The 23,835-nt window shown below is 47.8% G+C and overlaps 1 protein-coding gene across 1 annotated transcript in view; it reads left to right on the top strand.

The window, feature by feature from the left end:
• FAM171A1 (family with sequence similarity 171 member A1) overlaps window positions 1-23,835 on the top strand; it is a 134,018-nt gene that overhangs the window by 64,126 nt on the left and 46,057 nt on the right. Inside the window, 4 exon segments of the mRNA XM_030322201.1 lie at window positions 7,410-7,447; window positions 7,449-7,469; window positions 7,471-7,639; window positions 16,908-17,000. Coding sequence (XP_030178061.1) covers window positions 7,410-7,447; window positions 7,449-7,469; window positions 7,471-7,639; window positions 16,908-17,000 — 321 coding nt within the window.

The following is a 23,835-nucleotide window of genomic DNA, read 5'->3' as shown; positions in this document are numbered from 1 at the left end:
TTCTTTCACTGACTGATGAAATTTTGAGAAGAATGCTCCAGAGGCGGTGACTAAATTCCTGATCCTGAAATAAATTGCTGAGTAAGAATGTGTAGCGAGGAGAGTCCTGAGCACACATTCCGGGGGTCCGCCCACCGCGAGCAGACAGAATTGGAACACGGGACGGGTATTATGTTGGTCAGGTTCTCCAGAGAGACAGCATCAATAGGATGAATGTTTATGTAGAACGAGATTTATTATAACAGAACTGACTCGTGGAGGCTGACAAGTCCCGGGATCTGCAGCATGATTCAGCAAGCTGGAGACCCAGAAGAGCCAAGGGGTGGTTTCAGTCCAAAGCCTGGCAGACTCTAGGCGCAGGAAAAAAAAAAAAAGAAAAAAAAAAAAAACCTGTATTTCAGTTCAAGTCAGAAAGCAGGAAAAGCCAGTGTCCCAGTCCAAAGGGAGGAGGAAGTTGGGAGAGGGTCAGCCTTTTTGTTCTGTTCAGGCCTTCGACTGATTGGGTGAGGCCCACTCACGTTAAGGAAAGCAAATCTGTTTTACACAGTCTGATTTAATTGTTAATCTCACCCAGAAACACCCAGAATATTACTGACCAAATACCTGGGCACCCCATGGCCCAGTGAGGTAGACACATAAAATTAACCATCACAGATACTGAGAAGTTGGGCCAGAGGGTGGGAGGAGACCCCAGCGGGTGCGTCCCAAGGAGATAGCCCTCAGCTGTACAGCGTCCTGCTAGGATAGTGCAGAACTTGAGGAGTGCAAGCACCACGACCCACTCTAGCTGGTTTAACTAGACAAGACATCATTAAAGCATGTAGGTAACTCACAGAAGTTCTGGGAGGACCAGGCTGGGCAGCCAGAACAGAGCCTAAGCCAGATGGCAAGACTGAGCCCAGGACGCCCTGTCCCCCTCCGGCACGGAGACAGGGCGGCTTCCACTGCTGGCCCCAACCCACAGGCACCCTCCTCTGGCCAGAAAAAGCACCTGCGTTTTTACGTTGCTGTCTTCTAAATCAGAACCCAGCATGAGGACATCAGATTAGCAGAGCCCAAGTGTCTCTCCTTAGCACCAGGGAGGCTGGGAAACCAAGTTTCTGGCGTCTGCCTTCGGCTGAATGTGTGATGTGGGAACATAGTCAAGTAGAGAAGGCTGTTCAGAAGATGCCTTTGTCTTCCCACACTACGCATCCCGCCAGCCTCCCTTCGCTTCTCGTCTCTTCCAGAAGCATCCCTCATTGAACTCGATAAACCGTAATCATCAGGGCCAGTATTCGTGCAGGACTTTGCACAGCCAGCGTTCTCTGATCCGGTTAACAGAACGCTCACAGGCACCCCCTCGTAAGTCCTCTCCTGTCACCCCTACGTCACCTCTGCCTCCACAGAGCTTTTGGGTCTGTCCTCGCTGTTTTTGTTTGTCAACTCCAGACCTTATTGGTCTCTTCTTTGCTATATTTTTTCCCCTGCCTTACCCAGCTTCGTCCTTTTTGCTCTCTGGCACGTGGGGTGGCCTGACCTCCCCCACAGCCCCCAAAACTCTCAACTTCTTAAAAACAGAAGCCGTCTCTTTTTTCTTCTATTTTTAATCTCTGACAGTGCCTAATACCTGCTACACATACAGTTGCTGATCAGTAAATACTTTCTGATTATTGCAGCGCGTTAGCTCTCTGAATTAATGTTTTTCTTTTTTTTTTTTTAAATTTTTTTTTTTCAACGTTTATTTATTTTTGGGACAGAGAGAGACAGAGCATGAACGGGGGAGGGGCAGAGAGAGGGAGACACAGAATCGGAAACAGGCTCCAGGCTCTGAGCCATCAGCCCAGAGCCCGACGCGGGGCTCGAACTCACGGACCGCGAGATCATGACCTGGCTGAAGTCGGACGCTTAACCGACTGCGCCACCCAGGCGCCCCTGAATTAATGTTTTTCAAATGAATGTCGGTAGTGACTGTTTAAAGCAGTAGTGACTAGGAAGTAAATGGAATAACAGCCAACAACAACAACAACAAAAAACCAGGGATATTTAGTCCGTGTACCAGATGATATCTGGAAATGCCTGTCAGTGTTAGTGACTCATTCAGCATACATACTGGTTGCCTACTGTGTGCCAGACACGGAACACATGATTGGACAAGAAGAGAAGAAACAGACAACACAGCTCTCTCAAAGCTGGCATTCTGGAAGAGTCAGGCAGTTAATAAGCACAGAAGCTATAGAAACGTGATAGAATTGCTGAGTGTCATGCATAAAAGAAAAAGCAAAGCAGGACAGTATCAGAAGCACAGGGTGGGGTTGGGATCGGGGTTTTAGATAGAACGGTAGGAGGGGCACCTGGGTGGCTCAGTCGGTGAAGCGTCCAACTTCGGCTCAGGTCATGATCTCCAGGTTCGTGGGTTCGAGCCCAGCGTCAGGCTCTGTGCTGACAGCTCAGAGCCTGGAGCCTGCTTCAGGTTCTGTGTCTCCCTCTCTGTCTGCCCCTCCCCTGCTCATGCTCTGTCTCTCTCTGTCTCTCAAAAATAAACAAATGTAAAAAAAAAAAAAATACAGAGGATGGATGATATATTTTTTAAAAAATACAGTCATGGGGCGCTTGGGTGGCTCAGTTGGTTCAGCGTCCAACTTCGGCTCAGATCATGATCTCATGGCTCATGGGACTGAGCCCTGAGTCGAGCTCTGTGTTGACAGCTCAGAGCCTGGAGCCTGCTTCAGATTCTGTGTCTCCCTCCTTCTCTGCCCCTCCCCTGCTCATGCTCTGTCTCTGTCTCTCAGCAATAAATAAATGTTAAGAAAAAAAATTTAGATACAAAGGTAGGAATTGTTAAAAAAATTGCTTGAGGCAAGCAGAGAAACCTGAATATTTGCTGAGTATAAGGTGATACAAAGAGGTTGTTATATGAATTGGGTATGATAATGGCATTTTGGTTACTTTTAAAGCCCTTATCTGTGGTAAACTGAAATATTTACGGGGAAATAATGTGACCTAATGCAACTGGGATTTGCTTCAGAATGTTGGTTTTTTGCTTTTAATGTTTTTTTTATTATTATTTTTGAGAGGCTGAGCAGGGGAGGGCAGAGAGAGAGGAAGGCACAGAAATCCCAGGCAGGCTCCAGGCTCTGAGCTGTCAGTGCAGAGCCCAACACGGGGCTCGAACTCACGGACCGCGAGATCATGACCTGAGCCGAAGTCGGACGCTTAACCAACTGAGCCACCCAGACACCCCTGCTTCAGAATGTTTGAGCAGAAAAAGAAAAGAAAGGAAAAAACTGAGTTGGGAGAATAGATAAAACAAGAATGGTAGAAAGTTGGTGTTCGAAACTTTATCAGTGCAGAGGGTTTCCTCAATACTGTTATATTTTTCTATACTGTTCTCTATACTGTTCTAAAATTTCCATATTAAAAGTTAGAAAAAATAAGTGGTGGTCGGTAAAGGCCTCGTTCAAGAGGTGACACGTAAGCAGACTAAGCTGACGAGGACGTGAGGGAGCCAGATGCACGGAAGGGTGTTGGGGAAGAGTGTACCAAGCATAGAAACATTCAGCACAAAGCATGCTCCCAGAACCCTAGCCTCCTTGTTGTTCCTTGAATGGGGGGCCACGTAGGAAATGAGGGCTGGGAGATCTTGGGGGGCAGGATAGAGAACACAGAGCCTTTTAAGTCACTGTAGGACTTCAAGTGCAGGTCAAACCCAAGAGCATTCAAGGGGCTGCTCCAGAGTCACGCTCAGATATTTTTCTTCGTCGAACCATTCAGGTGCCTTCAGGTCTTTGCTCAGATTGAGACTATACTGCATGATCAGTACCGTCCAGTAGAACCATCTGTGATGCTGGAAATGCTCTGTCTGTGCCAGCCAGTGTGGCATTCCCCCTGCCCACCTGGGGCCGGAGAGTACTTGAAATGTGCCTGGTGTTGACCCAGCAGCTCAATTTCGGGTGAGTTTTATTTGGGTGCGTTGAAACTTGAATTTAGATGCCCACATGTGGCTGGTGGCCCTGCCTCGGACAGTGCAGTGTTAGGAGGTGGCTGGCTGCACGCCAGCATTTCCCTCCACGCTGGTTTTTATTCGGTTCCAGCAGCCAGGCCGTTCTCACCTCAGGGCATTTGCTCCCCTGCCTGCACCTTTCCCTGGGTGCTTCCTGTGTGTCCTTCCCACCTGATCTTATACAACCCCTCCTAAAAGGCCTTCCAGTTCAGTAATCGGGTAGCTCGGCAGGATCCATAAGCTCCCACTGGCCAACGGAAATAACAGAGTTCATCTTAATACATAGTTAGGTTTGGGCCCTTTATAGTGTCTTCTTTTAATTTGCAAAATTTACTAGTTTCAGTAAATAGTGCCTCACCTAGTCCTAAGATCTCTCCGTTGTGGGAACAATTTTGTTTGCTGTTGAATGGATAACCTAATTCCAGATGTTACTCTAGAAAAATGATACCCCAGTAGTCTGTAATAATCACCCAACCATACTGACATTTCCCCCGATCCTGTCACACCAAAAGAAGCAACTAAATGATCTCTTTCAAAGTAGATAATTGCAGAACATAAAGTAGGCTTCTCTAAATTGGAAGAAATTCCAATCATAGAATCGAAGACGTCGATTATAGTAAAACTCCCTCCTCTGTTGATTCAAGACTTGGTTAGCTTTGTCCAACTCTTATCTGCTCTTGCGAAGCAGCCAACAGTGAAGAGAGAGCAGAAACCTTGTAATCCCAATTGTTAGTAAATGTTTCATGACCATAAAGTTCCAGAAATCGTCACTGCCGCCCTACAAAGCCACCCTTCCACTCGCCCTGTTCCGGGGGATTTCTGCTCTGTGAGTATTAATGAAGCAGAGTTAATTACATTATAACTTCGCATGCCACCTGGGGACCCTAAGGAGTTGAGTTAAATAAGAAACACATGTGTGTCATACATCCCGAACATCCTGCATTCAGATAACTGGTAAGATTGGAGGGGATTAACTCAGCATATTTTGCGATGTCCTATCCTGGTTTTCCATGATGTTGATTTTATCCCTCTTTGGACATTAGTTCTCTCCCTAGATCAAGTAGCCAAGTTCAGTTTCTGTAGCATTTATCTTTTCCTGTCTACTAGGTTTCGAGAGATTACTTTTTTTAATGTTTATGTTTGAGGGAGAGACAGAACACGAACGGAGGAGGAGCAGAGAGGAAGAGAAAGAGACAGAATCTGAAGCAGGCTCCAGGCTCTGAGCTATCAGCACAGAGCCCGATTCGGGGCTTGATCTCAGGAACCGTGAGATCGTGACTGAGCTGAAGGTGGACGCTTAGCTGACTGAGCCACCCAGGCACCCCTTGAGAGATCTCTAATACGTAGGCTCAGTATTCTCTAGCTGTTCTTTGTGGTCATCTAGTCAAGAAATATGTTAAGTTATTCCATGAAAAAAAATGGTGATTAACTGAATTCAGAAGGTCCCTTTGGTATCATAAGATTGTTTGGCAAACTACCAAGGCAGAGGTCCTTGAACCAAAAGACGTTCTTCTCAGTTTGGTTGCCACAGCGGAGGTAGGGCTTTGGGTGTAAAGTTACCACCCCCTGAGAAGGATGCCTCAGCCCTGCACTTTGTTTTATCCCTTTCTCCCCTCCAGCTCCCTTCTCTGTGCCCCGGCCCGGCCCCCACTGGACACTGTGACCGAGTGCTTCAAGCACAGTGATGGGAATAACGTAATGGTAACTGCTGTGTTTACACTTGCTCCGTCCGGTGTCACGCTGAATGCTTCCACCTCTGTGTTGACATATGTGTTGCTGTCACCTCCGCTTTACAGAGGAAGAAACAGACCTGGTGAGGATAAGTACCTTGCCCAGGGTCTCATGGCCAGAACCGGGTGGAGCTGAGATTCTAACCTGGCACGGGAAATTGCAGTGGAGCTCTGGAGTGTATGCCCCGGGGGCAGTTCCCACACAGGGCCAGCTCAGAAGCGACTCCCTCCCCCTCGGCGTCCGGCAGGCCACTGAGCCCGACTGCCGTGGTCCTGCACACATGAGCCTCCCTGCACACCCGGAGAGTCCTTGCTCGTCCTTGCCCCCACCTCTTTATCCCAAGGCTTCCATAGGGCTTTCAGGTCTGAGGCAGCTCAAATGTGTGGCAGGGAGGGGCTGTGTGTGTGTCAGTGGACTTATGTCACCGAGCACCAGCCACTCATTACACACCCAGGCATAAAGGGTTCCCCGGAGCAGGATTCACCTCTGATCGTTCTGGAGTACTGTGTTGGTGTCTCGTAATCGATGCAGCCCACCTCATCTCCTCCTGGGTTATTACAGAGGCCCCTTAACTGCACGCTCCGTCTCCAGTCCTGCCTCTTCCCAGTGGCATCGTTTACCTAGAGCCTGATGTTTCTAAACCAAATTTAATTCCCACTCCCCTGTTTAAAAGCCTTTGTAACTTCTCATTGCCCTTGGGGTCAAGAGTGAGCCTTTTACGTCCCTTCTGAAGCCCTGAGTGGTCTGGCCCCTACTCGCCTCTCCAAACTTATCTCTTACGGGCCTCATGCCCCTCACCGCTGTCTGTCATCTTGCAGAACCTATTCGTGTTTCTCCAGAAAGCATGGTTTTTATCTTGCCTCTGAGCCTTTGCACATGCTGTTCCAGCAGTGCCCCCCTTCGTTGCCTGCACCACACATCGTAGCACTTGCCTGTCTACTCACTTCTCTTCACCACTGTGACTTGCACAATTACTCACAGTGCTAGGCACAGAGTCGCGGCTCAACAAACCTCTCTTGCATGAATGAATGAAAATCATTCCGTTTTAGGTTTTTAACGGGAGTCTGGATCTAGATACCCCCATCTTGCCAGTATTGCTAACTCAAGTTCCTCTATCTTTTCAAATGTTCACTTCTTATTTTTTTCTGCTTGTAAGTTTCTCCTTTCCCATTCTTCAGGCCCTCCTGTTTAAGACCCTTTGGAGCGCTTTTCCGTCTAGTCTTCTTGCCCGCCAGCACAGCGATCCTGGGTGGCTCCCGTCCACGTTCAGCAGGATTGTTGAAGACTCTGGGTGCAGCTCTTCAGACCGCAGGGTCCTTCTGTAGCAGCCCCAGCCCTGTTTGAGCCCTGTTTGCCAGCAACACTGGGAAGGATAGAAAGAGTATTGTGTTTTCACGCAATGTCTTAAAGGGATAGGATTTTTCTCTCAGTGATTTGTTGGTGTGAGCAGGGAGGAGCAAAGAGGAAGGCAGTCTGTGACTTGCATTGGCGGGGCAGGGAGGGAGGAAATCGTGGAAAGTAACAAAGGATCTCTACCAAGAAAGTGTTCCCTGGTTACAAGGACTCATATTGTGGATGTCGATCTAGATTTTCCGAGCGCAGCCCACCTTCCACGCTCCCCAGCGAGGGCAGGATCGTTGTCGAGGTGGCCCAGGTAAATAGCAGTTGTTCTTTGTTGGCCTTTTCCTTATTCCAGAGGTTACACTGAAAGTCCACGTCAGTGATGCCAGCACCCCACCAGCCCGTCCCAGATGCCGCTCATCGAGATTTTCACCAACCAGGTCTCCATTGCCTCTGGCACCTCGGGCACGGATGGCGTCGCTTTCATCAAGTTCCAGTATAAGCTGGGCAGTCAGCTGATCGTCACCGCCACGAAGCATGCCTATGTGCCAAACTCTGCCCCGTGGAAGCCAATCCGATTACCTGGTAAGGTTGTCCCGGCCTTTCTGCGAAGCGGAACTTGTGGTACGGATTCATGCAGGAGTCAGGCACACAAGCCATTTTGAAAATAGGGGTTGACGTCAGAGACTCTTAAATACAGAGAACAAACTGAGGGTTGATGGAGGAGTGGGGGAGAGGGGAAAATGGGTGATGGGCACTGAGGAGGCACTTGTTGGGATGAGCACTGGGTGTTGTACGTAAGCGATAAACCACGGGAATCTACCCCAAAAACCAAGAGCACACTTTATGCACTGTATATTAGCCAACTTGACAATAAATTATATTAGAAAGAAAGAAAGAAAGAAAGAAAGAAAGAAAGAAAGAAAGAAAGAAAGAAAAAGAAGGAAGGAAGGAAGGAAGGAAGGAAGGAAGGAAGGAAGGAAGGAAGGAAAGAAAGAAAGAAAGAAAGAAAGAAAGAAAAAGAAAATGATTGCCCTCTACTGCCAAAAATAAAAAAAAGAAAGAAAGAAAATAGGGGTTTAGTCTCTGCTTTACTTTTTGGTCCTCTGATGGGAAGGAAAAGTAGGGTCCTATGAAGGAGGTGGGAGCTCTCGCTCAATTTACACACACAATGGAATCAAAAACCGTAGAGTTTCTCCGCATTTCCCCAGCGTCCTGTTGTGTACCTTGTTGATGATAACTGACAGGATGAGATTGGGGCAGTGTTCTGGAAGGGAGCTTCAAGGGACGCAAGAGCCACGCTGGCCAAAGAGGCAGGGAGTGATCTTTCTCTTTTCCTCCTCCTCACCTGCTAAGGGAAAACACACTCCTCTGTGTTTCCTCACTGCTCTCGCTCACGTCCAGCGCTTCTGATCACCAGCTGTGTGGCGGATTTTCCATACATCAAGCAGTTCTCAGATTCTCAGATGCCCACTGGGCGTCCTACGGTTGAGCTCAGTTCTGACTCTGTCTACCTGGAGACAGCATCAGATCCCACAGGTTAAGGGCTCAGTCCCACGTGACTGTCCCACTTCAGATGCCAGTCATAAGTCCCAAGATGTCACCTGTGCTTCTGACCTGTAGATCAGAGGTTCCCCAGCCCCTCCTCGGGTTTGACTGATTGGCTGGAGTGGCTCACAGAACTCAGGGAAAACAGTTGTTAAAAAACAAAAGTCAGCCAAGTAAACTTGAAGGTCTGTTTGGCTTTATTAAGTGATTCATCAGTCAGGCAGCATTCATCCAGCAAGTAGAGGGGAGCTTCAAGGAGTTGCACAAAACAGGGGGCACCTGGGTGGCTCAGTCAGCTGAGCGTCCAGCTTCGGCTCAGGTCATGATCTCACGGTTCATGAGTTCGAGCCCTGCTTCGGGCTCGCTGCTGCCATCGCGGATGCTTCAGATCCTCTGTCTCCCTCTCTCTCTGCCCCACCCCCACCGGCGCTCTCTATCTCAAAAATAAACATTTTTTTAAAAAGCAGCTAACATATGTAAACTACCTTACAGTGCTTAAAACACAGTAGAGGCTCAATAAATAGCACAGTGACTGGCAAAATACCGATGTCAGTGCTCATCTCTGTGCCACCACACCACTGGACGCACACTCCATCAGGGTCCCCATTGCCTCTGGGGACACGTCTCATACAGCCCTGGCATCTGCCCTCATACACAAAGTTCTCTGTAGTTGAGTTTACATTTATTAAGTACCTACTATGTGCCATGGAACTCCCCTGGCCACTGAAGATATAGATCTAAAGACACAGAACTTGCCCCTACGGAGTTTATAACTTAATTTGAGAGTTAGGTAGTCAGCCACAGAAGCCATTCCCATCTAAGGAGATGTTTGTGTGTATATGTGTGTAGGGCATCCTGGGGGAGGACTGGTCATCCTAGGTGAGGGAATGAAGACTTCCTGGAGGGGGCGGGAGGGAAGCTGAGTCTGGAGGGTGAAGAGATATTAATATCAGAAGGTGCTGTAAAAAACACACAGGTTCCAGGACTTACCCATTCAGTCTGGGGACATTGATCCAAAAGTCTGCATTTTAACAAGTAACTCCCCACCCCCAGATACTTACAGATAAGAGTGTTCACTAAAGTCGGAGACCACTTCTTTGTGAGCTACGGAAAGCAGATTTGATATAGATACAACTGAGGAGATAGATCATTTGGAAAAATCTTAGAGAAAGGGGGATAAACCTTTAAAGAAATATTTAGCAGGCAAAATGCAGAAAGCCTCCGAGAACAGATGGGAGAGAGTTAAGGGAAAGGACAAACAGAATTGTAAGTTGGATCTCGCGTTTCTAGCTGGTGACGGAACAGATAGAACAGATGGGCAATGGGGTTGAGAAACCCACCACTCCGTGCTTCCTTAAAGTTGACTCAATTGATGTAGTAAGTTCAAAGAAGCTCCCTTCTTCTTCCCCACTCCCCTGTGCTTGGGGCTCTCCCCTGGCTTGGGGCTCAGGCAGAGGTAGATGCAGGTGATGGTGGGGGTGGGGGAGATGGGAGGGAAGGAATGAATGTCGGGTCATAGTTGATGAGTTCAGTGCAGGGGGAGATTGGATTTGGGCTGCCTATTGGACACAAGGGCATTCAGCCTTTAGTTTGAAATGATTTGGGGGCGCTCAAGGGGTTGGAGGTAGAGGTGTGGTTTGGGGGTCACTAGCATCATGGAGGTCGGAACCGTGACCTCACCGAAGCATGGGGAGCAGGCCTGGGACAGAACCCAGAGAAAGCCCCCAAAATAGGAAGATGGTCTTTACTGGATAATATATGAAGAAAGTGATTGACCACCTCCATTTTTCACACTGAGAAATCACTGGAAACAAGGGAAGGTTAAATGGTATCCAGACACCACAGCTCAACCTTTGCTGGAAGAGCAGCTGCACAGAGTAACAGCAGTTTGTTCTGTAAAGTCACACGGGCACTGGGTTAGTCGATACTGAGCCATTGCCTCTGGGAAAATTCAGGGTTAGGGTCCTGTGAGCCTCCTGTCATAACATTTTCATCAGCCGAGCAATATATCACCTTGGTTTATGTGCGTTCGGGGGTGTTTAAAGACACGTTATTTAATATGTACTGTTGGTTCATAAACATGGAACTCCTGGCCAACAGCTCCATAACTCATGCTTGAACAAAGCTTATCTACATATATTTTTCCCATGAGCACCTCCCAGCCTCCCTACAGTTAGGAACACTAGACAGCACGTCAGCGCTGTGCCTGGGGGCCGTTTTAAACAGCAAAATCCTGAAAAGAAGCACAGGAATGTGAAAAACTTGGCACTAAATAGATCACTAGAGGACGCTTACAGTATGAGAGCTGAAAGGAAAAAGCGGAGCGTTGCCTTGTCCGACCTCAGCTGAGAATGTGTGCATCCAAGACTCAAATTTTTGACCCCTCTGTACTTGCACAGAGAAAGCATCATGAGGGCGCCTGGGTGGCTCAGTCAGTTAAGCCTCCGACTTTGGCTCAGGTCGTGATCTCTTGGTTTTGTGAGTTCGAGCCCCGCGTCGGGCTGTCTGCTGTCAGCACAGAGTCGCTTGGAATCCTCTGTCCCCCTCTCTCTCTGCCTCTCCCCTGCTCAAGTTCTCTCTCTTTCTCTCTCAAAAATAAACAAACATAAAAAAGTTTAAAAAAATTAAAAAGAAAGCATCATGAGCATTGATTTGGGGGGTCACAAATGAATTTTATCAAGTAGGCCATTCACAAACCCCAAATCCACAAATAATGAACATTCAATGTACGTTAATTACATTTGTTTTGACTTTGTTAACATGATCAGACTTTAATTGCATTTGTTTTGACTTTGTTAATATGATTCTTGGAGAAAAAGCAACGATTTCCATAATCTCCATATTCTTACATGAGTGAAATAATGGGAATAATGAGGTTTAATTGGAAGAGATGGGAACTAGGCATGACACCTGGGTTCCTGCCCCACCCACCCCCAGCTGCCTCACATATGGGAGCCCATCATGGCTTTGGGGGCCCGTCAATGGCTTTCTGAGCCCACGTTCCTTATTTCTAAAACTATATTAATTAGACTAAATAATTTTCAAGGACCCACCATGTCTTTGATTATTTTCTCTGTTTGCCTCATTAACATAATACAGATACTCTAACTAGAATCTGACAGAAAAGCTGACCAAACCTTGGACTTGTCCATTGTGAGAGCAGAGTAACTTTTGTTGTCATGCATGCTTTTGGAGGTAAAGAGAGCACTGTTGAGGGTACCTGGGTGGCTCAGTCCGTTGAGTATCCGACTCTTGATTTCGGCTTAGGTCATGATCCCAGGGCTGTGGGATCAAGGCCCGCATCAGGCTCTGCACTGAGCATGGAGCCTGCTTGAGGTTCTCTCTCTCTCCCCTTCTGCCCTTCTCCCCTGTGTGTGTGTGCTCTCTCTCTCTCTAAAATAGTAAGTAAGTAAATGTTTTTTTAATGTAAAAAGATAACACTGTCGATATTGCAGATAACTGGACAAGGAATAGAGAAAAGTAGGAAGCCTCCTGGTTTTCTTTGCATGTGCACCCTTGAGAGATTTTGGAATGGATTTCTTTTTTCATCCTTGACAATGGTTCCTGGAGAATGTGTTGGTTTTGCGCTTTCAAGGAAGGAGGTGTAGATTGGAGGGGGAAGCCCAGCATAAGGAGAGCACCCTTTACCTTGGCAAGCAGGTGAAACAAATTCACCTGTATAAAATGAGTCCATCAACTAAAGACTGTAAGCCCACATCTGAATTATTTCCATCTCCATAGCCGTTGCTTCACCAGACCTCAGACCCAGTTCATTTGCCCCCTCAAATGACCCTCTATGTTACCGAGCATTCGTGTCTTAAAAATTTGTACATGCAGATATGTATATGTGTGTGTATATATACATATATATGTATACATTACATATATATATTTACATACATGCATATATAGAATTGTGTCAATTTGCTGTCCTCAGGATAAAGCTTAGACCCTCCTCCCCCAGCTGCGTCTCCCTTACACATCTCATGGTCTAGACACCTAGGCAGTTTGTCAACTCTCCTTGTGACTCCTTTTGAATCTGACATTTTGCCCACTCTGTGTTTGTCCACACTGTTATTCCTTTACTGATGTTTTCTTGGCAACCTCATCTTATGTCTTCCTGGCTGTTTTCTGCTCCATGAAGTCTTCCTGACTCTCCCAGGTAGAGTTAGATATTCCTCTCTCTCTACTTATCAAAAACCAAACATCTACCTGGTATGATAAGAACCCCCAGAACATCACTCAGCATCTCTTCTATGACGGGGGTCCAAGAGTAGTTCTGCCACTCCTACCCTCCGGGGCACTCGGTCGATTTGAGGTGGGCAGTCCCTTCCTTCCTGCTCCAGGAGGCCCCTGTGGTGTCCCTCTTGCCATGCAGCACACTCAGCTACAAGGGACCGTTTTTCTGTCCTCCAGAAAATAAGGTTTGAGAAAGGTTGCTGGAGCAGATGCCTTATGTATGGAAGTACCAAATGTTTCAGGTTAGAAGTGTTTACAGAACACCCCACAATGGTCACTCACATCTTGAGAGACCACAGGGCCCAGGACATACCCCTCAGGATGTACGTGAACTGGCCAAATGGGACAGGGCGGCCCATGCAGGCAGCATCACGGCAATGACCCTTTCTTCTGGCCATTAGGTACCCGGTGCCCTTGGCCGAAGGCGTCATTGTTAAAGAAGGTCAGTGTACCTTTGAAGTGGTTGCAGAGGGATTTACCCAAATTAGGACTCCCCACTTTAGTCCTGGCTCACACGTGTTCCCTGGTCTCCCTTCCCCCAACCTGGTGCGGATTTTTCTCACCAACTTTGAACCCCTAAGATGAATTCTTTAAATTTCTGACTTTTTTTTTGATTTTGAATTTAAGTCATAATTCATATACCATGAAATTCACCATTTGAAGTGTGCAGTTCACAAGATGATACAACCAACACCACTGACTAATCCCAGAATATTTTCTGTACCCCCTGAAAAAAAAGCCCAGACCCATTACAGGTGACTCACTGTTACCCACTCCGCCCAGGCCCTGGCAACCACTGACCTCTCTGTCTCTATGGTTGGCCTATTCTGAACGTGGAAGATAAATGTATCTCTACAATATGTAGCCTTTTGTGTCTGGCATCTTTATTTCTTTTAAACGTTATTTATTTGAGAGAGAGAGCGCACGCATGAGTAAGGGAGGGGTGGAGAGAGGGAGAGAGAGAATCCCATCAGGCTCCGCACTATCAGCACAAAGTGCCACGCAGAGCTTGGTGCCCTGAACCGTGAGCACATGACCTGAGCCACAATCAACAGTCGGGACGCTCAACCAGCTGAGCCACCCAGGCGCCCCCCGTCTGGGATCTTTCACTTCACGTAATGTTTTTATGGTCCATCCGTGTTGTAGCGTGAATCAGTACATTTTTCCTTTTCATGGATGAATAATGTTCCATTATATGGATGGACCACATTTATTTATCCTGTTCATCGGTTGGCGGATTTGGGGGTGTTTCCACTTGTTGGCTGTTATCACTCATGCTGCCATGAACGTTCGTGTGTATGTTCTTATGCGAACATATATTCTCAGTTCTCTTGGGTCTATACCTACGAGTGGAATTGCTGGGTCATATGGTAACTCTGTGTGTGATATTTTGAGAAACCACCAGATTGTTTCCCCAGCACCAAGATGCGTTCTTTTTTTTTAATGTTTTATTTATTCTTGAGAGAGAGCATCAGCAGGGGAGGGGCAGAGAGAGAGGGGGACAGAGGATCTGAAGCGGTCAGCACAGAGCCCAACATGGGACTTGAACTCACCATGCTCGAGATCATGACCTGAGCTGAAGTCAGTTGCCCAACCGACTGAGCCACCCAGGCGCCCCCCCAGGCACCCCCCTCCCAGGTGCATCCTTATTGTTGCTTATGGCACCGGCCAGCTTCCACTCATTGTGCAGATGCTTCTGTGTCCCAGTTCTCTTCAAATGTAGAACCTTGCAGGTAGGGACTACCTCCAGCATTGATCTGATGTCCGTGTCCAGCCCTGGACCTCATATAAAATGACAGCTAGATAAGTTGACTGTAGAGGGTATATAAAAAGAGAGATCATGTCCAGGGTCAGCTCACTGGTCCCCCCTGGCACTATTAAGAGCCAGCGGTGCTAAATAATGGATATTCTTAGCACTTGATGTTTCTGGTCCCTGATAATTTCCCAGAAACTCACTTTACCTCTCTAGACCTTGCTTTCCTCATCTTTAAACTTGGACTGGATAAAGTCCAGGGCAGGGGTCTCTGAATTTGAGTCTGTGTCGCATAGCAGTGGAGGACAGACTCCAGAGTTCCAGTCCTGCGCTCAGTATTTACCAGCTGTGGGATCTTGCACAAGTTAATTCCTTATCTATAAACCTGTTTCCTTACCTGTCAAATGGACGAGTTAATATCTATCTCATAGGGGTGCCTGGGTGGCTCAGTTGGTTAAGCATCTGACTTCAGCTCAAGTCATGATCTGGCAGTTCGTGAGTTTGAGCCCCACGTCAGGCTCTATGCTGACAGCTTGGAATCTGGAGCCTGCTTCGGATTCTGTGTCTCGCTCTTTCTCTGCCCCTCCCCCGCTTGTGCTGTGTCTCTCTCAAAAATAAACAAACACTAAATAAAAAAATTTTTTAAGAAAAATAATATCTATTTTACAGGGTTGAGATTTAAATAAATTACCAAAATTAAAGCCTTTAGAATAATGTCTGACATGTTACTAAGGGTTCAGTGACCTTAATGAGTATTATTATTCCATAATACATTTATTTTTTTCTCTTGGATTCATATTCTATCCAGAAACTTACAGGCTTTGTGAATTTTGTAGTTAGAAGTCCAGGTCCTTAAGCAAGAATTTTTAAAATGGCACAAGTTCTCTCATCTTATTACTTACCAGAATAGGGAGTAGTGTTCTCCCCACCACATGGCATATGTTAACCTAAGCACATATTTTTAAAGTCTTTTTTAAAGTTAATACCTAACTTTATATATTTTTCCATTCATAAATGTGTAATTTATATACTCCTAATGTGAAGGGGCGCCTGGGTGGCTCGGTCGGTTAGCGTCCGAATTCAGCTCAGGTCATGATCTCGCGGTTCGTGGGTTCAAGCCCCGTGTCGGGCTCTGCACTAACAGCACCAAACCTGCTTGGGATTCTCTCTCTCCTTCTCTCTCTCTCTGCCCCTCCCCACCTCTCAAAATAAATAAATAAACTTTAATGGATATGTGAAGAGATTCAGAATCTTTACTAAAAAATTCGGGTGAATAAAACTAGTTGACCATCGTAGCGTAAGCAGTTTTTATATGGGATATTGCAGTATTCCCGTGGCAATTGGAAAGCCTCTTGCTAATCAGACTTAAATGAAAAAAAAAAAAGTTCCTTTCTCTCCACTCACGACACTCTGACACCAAATGAATGGGGCTTTTTCTCAAACCAACCAGTTCTCCGACTCTGGACGCCACCTGGGTGTCCTACAATTCAGTTCAGTTCTAACCTTAACTACCCAGAGCTAGTGCAGACCCTAAAGGTTAAGGTCTCAGACCCAAAAGACTGTCCCCCACCAGTCCCCCAGCTTCAGACACAACTCCCATGGTGTCGCCTGTGCTTCTGGCAACTGGCTATGGATCAGGGGTGTCTACAGTCCCTTCTCGGGTTCAGTAATTCGCTATAAATGGCTCACAGAACTCAGGGAAACATTTATTTACATTGGCCAGTTTATCCTAAGGGATATCATAAGGGATACAGAGGAACTGCCAGATGAAGAGGTGTACAGATGAGGTCTGGAAGGGTCCTGAGCATGGCTGACAGCTTCTGTCCCCGTGGAGTTGAGCCGTGCCACCCTCCTGGCACGTAGATGCATACACTGATCTGGAAACTCCCCAAACCCTGTACTTTTGGAATTTTCAACGGAGGTTTCATCATGTAGGCATGATTGTTATGAACTTAATATCTAAGCCCCTCTCCTCTCCCTAGAGGATGGAGAGGTGGGGCTGAAAGTTCCAAGTTTCTAATTACAGCTTGGGTCTTTCTGGTGACCAACTCCCATCCAGGAGCCCACCCAGACTTGCGTCATTAGAGCAAAAGATGCTCCTACCACCCAGGAAATTATAAGGGGATTTAGGAGCTCTGTGTCAGGAACCAGGAGCAGAAATCAAGTATGTATTTTTATTATGTCACAATACTAAAAATCCGTATTGTTGACTGATTTGAAATCAGAATAGCAAGAATGCAGAGTCCCCAAAAATTGGAGTGGGCATTTTGATTTAAATGTCAGAATTCCTATATGTCCGTTTTATTTCTGCAGTATTTTCTTCACTGAGCCTGGGCCTGCTTCCAGAACGATCTGCGACTCTAATGGTGTATGAAGATGTTGTCCAAATAGTCTCAGGGTTCCAAGGTATGTTGAATATTGAAAAAGAAAAGTGACTAACTTTTGGGCCAGCCACGAAAATCCTGTTATAAGACAGCTTCTTTTCAGATGGTGATGGCAGTAAATTTACCCAGAGCTGGATACTATGCATGTTGTCCTATGAGTGTACAAACACACTTGAATTTTGGTTAAACTCTCCCCTGGCTGGGATCTTGTTTGTTTTAAGGCCAGCCTTTAACTGGGTGAGAGAAAAGAAAGGGCTTCAACCACTCTGTCCATACCACATCTCTTCTTTCTTCTCCAAAGCTGAGAATATTCACCTCATGATTCAGAGCCCAGGACCCCCGTCTGAGCGTCACTGGAGCAAAGGTTCATAAATATTCAAGAGGTAGAGTTTCAGTCTTGCGCAGTGAAAAGGATCTGGAAGATTTGTTGCACAATATGTACTTCACCGCTCCCAAACTTAAAAAATGGATAAGAGGTAAATTAAATAGTAATGTGCTTTTTAACACAATAAAACAAAACATCCGCCCCCCCCCTTAAAAAACAAAGGAAGAAGTGTTCATAGCCTTCAAGAGTGTCCTTTTTCTCTGTCTTGTCCCTCATTGTCTTAACCCCTCTGGTATGTGGTTGTGCATCAGAATGTGCCCTTATACCTTCTAACTTCTCTTGCAGAGAAACCAGTAGGGAAGACTTGAGAGGGATTTCCCTGATTTGGTGGTGGGGTTAGAACTGGGAAGAAACGCTGATGTTCAAACGTATTTGTGCCAAAGTCAGTTTCTTTATCTAAAGCATGGGCTAGAGACGCTATTTTCCTGGCTCTCAACGTTCGAGTCGATTATTAATTTTTTTGCTTACTTCATTTTAATACCATTTGACACAAATCATTCTCGTACCTCACCACATTATCCGGTGCCATTTGCAAATGAGGTGACCCCATTTATTCCTTTTGTGAGTGGCTGTGGGAGACCCTGCAGAAGTGAGCATGCAGCCGTTATAAGTAACATATAACACTGTATTCCTTTTAGGCATACAGCATAATATTCAAATTATGTGTATATTGCAAAATGATCGACACTGTAAAGCCTAGTTAACACCCGTCACCACGTGTAGCTACAAATCTTTTTTCTTGTGACGAGAACTTTTAAGATCTACCCTCTCAGCAACTTTCAAATATACACTACAGTGTTATTAACTATAGTGACCATGTGGTACATGACATCCCCAGGACTTATTTATCTTATAACTGGAAATTTGTACCTTTTGAGACCCTTCACCCATTTTCCCCCAACATCCCACCTCCGGCAGCCACTGATCTGTTCTGTTTCTATGAGTTCGGCTTTTTTAGATTCCACGTAGAAGGGAGACCATGCAGTGTCTGTGCTTCTGTGTCTGGCTTGTGTCACTTCGCATAATGCCCTCCAGGTTCAACCATGTTGTCACAAATGGCAGAATTTCCTTCTTTTTTCTGACTGAATAATATTCCACTGTAGATCACTTTTCTGCATCCATTTATCCATTGATGGTCACTTAGGTTGCTTCCACACCTTGGCTCTTGTAAATGATGCTGCAGTGAACATGGGGGGGTGGGGGGGAGTGACCGGGGGTTTCTCGAAATGAGGGAATGATTATGCTTTCTTCTCATGTTCTTCACTAAGAGAGGAATCGTTAGTGTCCTGCTCTCATTTCGACTGGACTACGTTCTGATAAGACCGAAATGATCTTTATCACATTTTGGTCTTTATCAGAATTCAGCCCAGTGGAAGATGATAGCAAGAGGTGAAAGCTTGTAATTAATGTCCTGGGTATTGATGTTCTGAGTATAATTTAGAGCTGACTTCAGCTCTTCAAATATCAAATGGAAACTACAAAGCACCTGAACCAGACGTCCTGAAGCCTTGGAGTTTGGTACCCACTCTGCATTTCCGGAGGACGGGCACACACTTTGCATTTCCTCAGACCCAGCCTGGTTGGGACGCTGCTTCTTCTAATTCGGGGCTGTTGTTGCTGTGCCGTGTGCCCATGTGGCAGGGGACTGGCACAGAGCAATTAAATGCTGTCACAGCAGCCGGTATTATTTCTTTTTAGATATGCCTTAAGACCCATTTTTTCACAGAGAGGGAGACAAACCATAAGAGAGCTTTTTCATTTTTATTGATTTTTGAGAAAGAGAGAGAGAGACAGAGCACGAGCCGGGGAGGGGCAGAGAGAGAGAGAGATGGAATCCGAAGCAGGCTCCAGGCTCTGAGCTGTCAGCACAGAGCCCGACACGGGGCTCAAACTCACGAACGTGAGATCATGACCTGAGCCGAAGTCGGATGCTTAACCAGCTGAGCCCCCAGGCGCCCCAAGAGACTCTTGAATATAGAGAACAAACTGAGGGTTGCTGGAGGGGAGGTTGGTGGGGAGATGGGCTAAATGGGTGATGGACATTGAGGACACTTGTTGGGATGAGCATTGGGTAAGTGAAGAGGGTGAATCACTAAATTGTATTCCTACAACCAGTATTATGCTATAGAACTCACTTGGATTTAAATAAATCTAAAAAAGACCCATTGTTATCTTTCGCAGCCTTGCATGTTTTGATTTTTTAATTTAAAAAACTGACCACCGGGGCACCTGGGTGGCTCAGTTGGTTAAGTGTCGGACCCTTGATTTCAGCTCAGGTCATGATCTCACTGTTGGTGAATTTAAGGCCCGTGTCAGGCTCTGCTCTAACAGTGCAGAGCCTGCCTGAGATTCTCTCTCCCTCTCTCTGCCCCTCCCCCTGCTCTCATGCTCTCTCTCAAAATAAATACACTTAAAAAAAAAAAGTTTAACTTATAGGGATCTTTGGTAGTAGCTAATTGATTATGGTGTTCCTCAAGGAAATATATTTGGACACTCTGCACTCTAAGAAAAAAACACAACTGACCCATGTCATATTTTACACGTTGTTCTAAAGGCCACAGCCACCATAATTTTCATCACCTGCTCTTTCTCTTAACTGGCCCCTCCCCTACCTTTTCCTCAGAGTTAGTCTTCATTTCCTCTCTTACTAGCTGTACTCATTCTTTGTTCCACTTTTCTTCTGCTTTCCGGTGAATTGCTCATCCTTTCCTGAGATGTGATCCACCAACACACCCTTTGCTAGAAAGTTCTCAAGTAGCCAGGCTGCTGGGCTTCTGCGGTGTGGACCTGCCAGTGGGCCTTGAGAGATGGAGAGGAGGGGCACCTGGGTGGCTCAGTCGGTTAAGCGTCCGACTTTTGATTTCAGGTCAGGTCAGGATCTCACAGTTTGTGAATTTGAGCCCTGCATCGGGCTCTGTGCTGACAGCGCTGAGCCTGCTTGTGATTCTCTCTCTCTCTTCTCTCTCTCTCTCTCTCTCATCTCTCTCTCTCTCTCTCTCTCTCTCTCTCTGCCCCTCCCTGCTTGCACTCCCTCACTCTCAAAATAGTAAATAAAATAAAAGTAAATGGTAAATAAATATTGGAGAAGAGCCAGGCTGCGGGGTACAGACCAGAAAGGGACCTTGTCCAATAGAGCCCAACTCCCCACCGCCTTCCCCAGCCCTCACCCCGTGTCCTCTGGGCACCAGTATGGCTGCAGAGAACAGCCTTCCACCTCTTCTCCGAGCACTGCCCCCCTTCCTGGTCTGAAATGTCCCTGAGACACAGCCTTCCCTGCAGCCTTCTCAGGTGGGGGCTGTGCTCACATTACTTGTCTCCTTTCTCCTTCCTTCCTTCCTTGAGGATCCTTGGAGGCCAGCTGGACCACTCATCACCAGTGTCTGGGTCAGCTTTTCCTCCTGGACTGATGATACGAGCTCCTAGTTCCCAGGTTCACGATGCTCCTAGAATCGTTTCTTGGGAATGTGAGCCTCCATATGGAGGATGCCCCCCGGTCCCAGCTGCTCGTCCACCCCAGGGGTGCCCCCTCTACCCCGCCTCCCTCTAGAGGATGGCCCCTGGTGGCCCAGCTGCTCTTGCACTCCCAGGGTCTTTTCTGTCCCACATCGGTCACCCACTTCTGCAGTCCTGCCTTAGGCCTCATCATTCCAGCAAATCAAATGCACCACCTCCGAGCTCACACCCTGCACTCCCTCCTCTCACCCTGTGGCAGTGGTTCGCACACCACTGAGGGCTCCAGAGCCCTGACTCACCGTGTCCTTACCCACGGATTGCCTCCCTGCCCAGCCTACGAACCATGGCCCTTCGTTGGAATCGTCTCCTTGCAGACACTCCCCGCAGAGCCACTCCCCTCCCCTTCTGCCATCTTTGACCGAATAACTCCTGACTCCGGTTGACCTGAGCCGCTTGTGGCCACCCCAGGGCAGCTGCACGTGGCTGGAGGAAACCTCACCAGTGGTTGCCCCGACTGGTTGCACGTCCGTTTCACGACCACGGACCTCAAATGGGCATCGGTCCTGGGGCCACTTAGTCGTTTGTTTCGTGAGTCTCCAAGATGATTTTCACACCCTCTTCCCTACCTGCTGGCTTCCTGTGTGTTCACTCACACTCCCATTCTCTGTCTCCTCTCCTCACATCTCTGCCTGCTTCACTGAGAAGCTGAGAACCCTCACCGCCCCCCCACCGGCCCCCAGCAAACCCACAGACCCGCTCACTGTCCCTCGTTGCACTGGAAGGAGTGTCCCTCTTCCCTTACCTGTGAGTCCTTCTGTTTGCGCTCAGCATCTCATCTCCTCTCTTCCTTAGGGATTCCAGAAGTTTTTCCTCACCATTTTCTCCTCATCGGTAGCGGACAGATGTTAAAGTAGCGCATCTCTAATGCTTCCACAACCGTGTCTGTCTCTAGCACCGCCCTGGTCTCTGCTGTCTTCCGAAGGACGTCTGCACGCCCTTCCTTCCTGCTTCCTCGCCTTTCTTTCCCCGTTCAGCACCCTGCAAGTGGCTCTCCTGCCTCGTTGCTCCATTCAGACTGCTTTGTCAGAGTCTCTTACAAGCCCCGCGTGGCCCGGCCTGAGGACATTTCTCTGCGCCTTCCCCTGGACTCTCCACGGCACCCAACAGGGATGACTCTGGTCGCTCTTTCTGGAGACTCTCCTATCTTCCATAACACCATGCCTTGATTTTCTTTCTCCTCTTGGTCACTTGTGGACACTCCAGTGACTGTCTGGGCCTACATTTCTCCTTCCCAGTACCCTCCCCACAAGGTCTCATGGGCCCATGCTTTAATGCTGTGTAGACACAGATAACGCCCAGTCTCTCACCTCCCGCCCAGACTCGCCGAGAGGGAGACCCAGAGCTGGCTGCTTATTTGACATCTCCGCTTGGATGTCCACTAAGGCATCTCAGACTTAATGGGTGTGTCCAACTTTCCGTCTCCGTACATGGTACAAACGTGGTCAAGCCAGACCGTAGGAACTATCCCTGACTCCTCTGTCCTCACAGCCTGGTTCTCTGGCACAGGGTGTTCTCTCCATCTGGTCACCACCACATGAATCCAAGACTCCGTTTCCCCCTGGAGAGCTGCGGTAGGTTTTTAATTGGCTGTCTCCTTCCGCCCTTGCCGACCCATAATCCGGTCTTTGCACTGCTAAAGCGACCAGGTCACCTTGCTTCCACTCTTCAGTGGTTTTCCCTGTGTACTTGGAATAAACTCCCAAATGCTTAGCCTCAGGGCTGGACAGTCCCCTGGCCCTGAGCCTCGGTGGCTATGCAGTTACCTGGAAGGGGAGTATTGGTAAGAAGGGGTCAAGATTGTAGTATCTGGATACATGTTCCCGTGAGCAGGCTCTCTGCACCCCGACCCCCCCATGCATACTTCTTAGACCCTACAGTTCTCATTGTGGACTTCTCTTGTCCTGCCCAGGCACCTTTGACACCCATTGCACCACACGTGTGACCCCTTCTCGGCCTCTCTCTCCCTGGGAGCCACTCTACCCTCAGCAAGGTGTTTGTGATAAGGGCTCACTCTGAAACCCACAGGGTCTGTTGCCGTGGCCACACTTTACCCCACCGTGGCTGTCAGACCACCTGTCACTGCCTGCTCCGCTCCTCACTATGCCCCGCCAGCCCCGAGACCTGATTGTCTCTTCTGGTGACTGTGAGGGGGCTCTGGAAGGGTCTCAGCATCTGTGTCACACGCTGTCTGTAAGGAGTCACCTTCTCCCCTTGTGTGTGACCTTCATCTCCCCTTCTTACGCTCCGTGAGTCAAACAGGGTTACAACACGCCGGGGCCTCGTACCCTGAGTGATTTCAGAGTGTTCTGTGCTTACACACACTCACATCATCTCTGCTGCCCACACGTGTTGCCATAGTCGCTGCACTGATCCAGGCCCTGGTCAGTCTCTCTTGGACCAGGCAGTAGCCCCCAGCTGGTGTTCTTGTCTCTAGTCTTGGAGTTGAGATTGGAGCTGGACCTGCGATTAACCAGACTTCCTCCATCTTGTGTCTCCCTCCTAGTACACCTTGCCCTGAACTGCCGGGGGACTCTTCTGGGGGCAGAGCTCCAGTTATTTCACACCCCTCAATTTCCACCCCACCCCCACTTTTGCCCTAGAATAAAACCCAGTCTCCTTAACACAACACATACCGACCTTGTGACCCGGCCTCAACCTCCCTTCCACACGTACTTCTCCTTCAGGGATCGTTTTCTAGCCTGAATTTCCTTTTGTGTTTTCCATCTGGGGTGTCCCACTCCGTCTCCGAATCTGTCTTCGAGCCCTTCTTGGCCATCAAGAGCAGCTTCAGGGCCACCTCCTTTGGGTCTTTTCTGCATCTTCCCTGGAGATGTGGTTCATGCAGGTGCCTTGCCCTCCAACCTTGGCTGCCAAGGAGCTTATATCATGTGACCCCTGACTCAGGGGTAACCAGTCCACAGTGTGGCCAGGGGCTGGGATCCAGCTAGAAGAGAAAATC

The sequence above is a fragment of the Lynx canadensis genome, chromosome B4 (genome assembly GCF_007474595.2).
Source record: "Lynx canadensis isolate LIC74 chromosome B4, mLynCan4.pri.v2, whole genome shotgun sequence".
NCBI classification, from domain to species: Eukaryota; Metazoa; Chordata; class Mammalia; order Carnivora; family Felidae; genus Lynx; species Lynx canadensis.
This window is presented reverse-complemented; position numbering and strand designations above follow the sequence as displayed.